General features: G+C 36.0%; 1 protein-coding gene across 1 annotated transcript; it reads right to left on the bottom strand.

The window, feature by feature from the left end:
• Positions 1 to 1,349: 1,349 nt before the first annotated feature.
• LOC111617375 (choline O-acetyltransferase-like) lies at positions 1,350 to 3,486 on the bottom strand (the record flags this gene model as incomplete). The annotated part of the gene is made up of 8 exons (XM_023358675.1): positions 1,350 to 1,514; positions 1,585 to 1,799; positions 1,870 to 2,007; positions 2,087 to 2,146; positions 2,215 to 2,353; positions 2,435 to 2,557; positions 3,198 to 3,314; positions 3,386 to 3,486. Coding segments are annotated over 8 exons (933 nt in total), but the record flags the coding sequence as incomplete, so codon positions are not given.
• Positions 3,487 to 3,803: the final 317 nt, after the last annotated feature.

Raw genomic sequence — 3,803 nt, 5'->3', positions numbered from 1 at the left:
TCTTAGTCTTTACCACTTTTTAGAAACCCGTCTCCTAACTCCGAGACTTGTCTTTCACCGTGTAATGATATTGGACCTATTCTTTCCCTCCCCCCGACTGCAATGTGTCGGCCCATATCCAACCTCTTCGCGAGCAGTCGTAAAAGTAATAAAAAAGGATAGACAACGACAAAGGGTAGTAATAAAAAAGGGTTGTCAAACAGGAAAGAAAAGTAGGAAAAGACGAAGAGAGAGTTAAAGAAAGAGAGTAGAGGTGGGAAGACGGTAGAGTTAGTGAAGAGAGGAGGAGTTCGAATTTAGGCAAGGAAGAATAAGACGAATATCGTTAACTGCATGGGATCGAGTTTCTACCGTACATGATCAAAAGCGATAAAAAGTTTGGTTTTGGTAAGACATTTCACTACTTTAATTTAGTACAACAAACCGGCAGAAAGAAATCCGTCAATGCAGGCTAAATTCGATACACACCACATTTCTTCTCTTAATTTAAAACCTTCAACTTCAATTCTGTAAACTGTTTTACTTATTTTCTGAAATCTTTCCTATCAATAAATGTGAAGTATATAAATTATCTACGAAGTTATTCAAAAAACTTGTTAATACGCTTCTTCGAATACAATTTCTTTCAAAGACTTTCTTTTATAAATCATATTTTCCTACGTGAGCTTAAAACACGACAAGTGTCCCGATGTTTGGCATTGCATGATTTTATAATCGTACTACGATTTCTAAAACTCAATAATGCTAAACTGCCTAGATAGAGGGAAAGTGATATAAGAAACTACGACAGGGGCAGCGTAAGAACGTGCCAATAGAATCCGGTGTGGTAGGTGGAAATAAACCAAATAAGTTGTTCTAGGTTTACTCGAAACGTACGCTACCTGTTCATTATGAAACTGACGCTAACTGCGAGTATAATATAAGACACTTCTTTGGGTCACCCGTCACGTTGGGGACCAGTGGATCGATCCGGACAAATCGAAAACTTTTCAGCAAGTTTTCAGGATATGTCGGGCTCCGTCTCTCGCCACCCTGTTGGATCCATTGCGGTCCTAGGCGAACCTATAATTGGCCTGCTAAAAGAAGCCCAGTTAGTGCCCGGAGGCGGAAAAAGTTTTCAAAAAAAGTTACTCAACTTTTTAATATTAAGGATAATCGCTAATATAAAAAAAGGATATTAATTTTTCGTATGTTAAACGACTTCATATTGATTTAAAGTTTGCTAAACTACCAGCAATGCTTTTTATGTTACGTCTTTATGACAACCCCGAATCTAATTTATTCAGAATGTAATTGAAAAACTGCACATTTTGTAAATTCCGATAAAATAAAGTGGAACAACGAAAGCTTTCGTAAAATTTATTAGATGAATTTTTAATCATTATTAATATTAAACAATTTTGAACTCGAAATTCTGCAGCATAAACCGAAAACACCCAATTTGCCGATTAAACTAATATTTTTCTTCATTTAATTACTTTGCTTCAGCTTTAACTGCAGCCTTTGTCGGTGAGCTAAAACAACAACACGTGAGTAATTCATTTGCCTAAAACACCAACGAATTGTTAAACAACAAAGAACAACCTGGTGGAAACTGCAGACTTCCCACTCTCACAAAGCTCCTTCAGGTCTATCAAACTCACTTGCAGATTCCGTGCAAATCTCTCCGAGTCCGTAGAGGCGTATTTGAAAGACGAAATGCAAAAGACGATACGATTCTCCTGAGGATTGTACGAACATCCGTATCCGTCGGGCACTACGGGACCGTATCCAACTACGATGTCGTAGGTCGTGGGAAGCTACAAAAGCCAATCAATTAATTTTCTTCCACTCGCTACCAGTTAAACATTACATAGAAAGATGCCCGACCTGACTGGTCGATAAACGGAAATCCAGGAACTCTTTGTAATAATCTGTTTGATAAAGTGCGGGTTCTTCTAAGCCGTGTAGAGCAGCCATTTCCTTTAAGCACAGAAGATGGTTATCCGGTCCTTCTCCGTTGATTGTCTGAACAATAACATATATTATCAAATTATAAAATTAATAAGTAGTTCTGTTGATTCATTTACGGCTTTCTACTACTTACGTAGAGAAGAATTTCGGTTTGCTTCTTCACGGCTTTTTGAAATTTCTCCCATTTTTCAGCCTAAAGATAACGAACGTGTCAATATGAGTAAGTTTTTGTAATAATTGAAAAATGTGCATTCGACTGACCTGACTCAGGGAAGGATCTAACATGGACTTTGAGAAATCAAAAGCCTCTTGGCTGGAAGCGCGGATGTTGTCGATGCGACCGAATCTGAATTTCCTCAAAGCGGCACTTTCGTAAGTGGCCGTCATTGTGACATTCATTCTGATGAAAAAATAACAGCATTGTTGATTTAATTACACTAAAATAGGCATTAAAAGAAAGAGAATCGTCGTTTAAACTAACCTGTAGTATGTCAACTGCAAACACAACTGAATGAACACATCTGGACTAATTTTTTGTTTCTTCGGCAAACCTTTGCCGTATTTGTCAAATATAAAAACATTGAGTTCCAGCGTATCGATTAATCTGGAAATAATGTTTACAGACAATATTTATACCTCCTTCAGACAATAATGCTCTTTAAGTATTAAACGAAACTAGGGGCAAATCCTAACCAAAATTTTTGGAAATGCCGAAAATGATAATAAAAATAATAGTCTCCAGCACTAAACACTAGGCAGAAATGTTATTTAGTGTGAATAAAAAAGTACTAGTTATTATAAAGCCCACTATATCTACACATTAAGCCCTATTAATGTCTATATAGATTCGCCTGTACGCAATACGTGTATGCTGACAGGGTACCGGAGCTTTGTTTTAAAATGTGCGTGACGAATTGAGACGAAATTGCCACGACTTTTGTTTCTAATTACAACGAAATTTCTCTCGAGAAATAATCATAGATTTCGCAACATTTATCGATTGATAGAATCAACGGAACCTACTAAATTGTGAATCAATATCTAATTATGGAAATTGCATGTAAATCAAAGACTTTTCGAACAAGAACACCATATACATAGAGAATTTACGAGGTTATACATATGATAACTTCTAAGCAGTTATGATACTAAACATTGGCAAAGAACGAATTAACGTTTTTTCTTGTTTACTTCGCGTCAATAACAATTATTATTCGCGGATCGTCAAAATTACAGTATCTTACGCGTCTGTAACGACCGATGCATTTTTGATCTCTTCTTTGACAGTTTCGTCGAGGTCCCAGATGAGTCTTCTGACTGTCAGTAGATCGTCGGACGATCTCTTTGGCTGATCTTTTCTCCTGCAAAAATTATAAACACTTTACTTTCATTCCTAATGCTGTATTTAATTGAAAAGATAAAACAATCTTACAGAAAATCCAGAAATTCTTCGCAAAATCTTAAAACTGTAATCCCTTCCGACACCGAATGTTCGATCACGATTCCGTTCACACCATTTTTGGTCACGATAAACTACAGAAAGGCGAGAGTAAACAATCGGGCATCGATTTATGTACCATGTTATAGGCAAATTAGAGGAATGTAGTTAATTTATTATGGTTTTTTTTAATTAGATCGAAATTCAGATATATGTAAAAACATAATAACAATCAGGTGAAATTAATATAAAAGAAAGTATTCGTTGTTTCGTATTCGTATGCAAACTGCTCGATACACTTCGGTTAGAATATAAAAAAACTCAACTATACGAAACACAAAACGTTCAAAATATAAATCGCATTGTGAGATTACTTCCGTGTATTTACTTACCACAATTGATTTTTGAATGA

Source organism: Centruroides sculpturatus, unplaced genomic scaffold (genome assembly GCF_000671375.1).
Source record: "Centruroides sculpturatus isolate CEXI.00-Female unplaced genomic scaffold, Cexi_2.0 scaffold4572, whole genome shotgun sequence".
Classification (NCBI taxonomy): domain Eukaryota; kingdom Metazoa; phylum Arthropoda; class Arachnida; order Scorpiones; family Buthidae; genus Centruroides; species Centruroides sculpturatus.
This window is presented reverse-complemented; position numbering and strand designations above follow the sequence as displayed.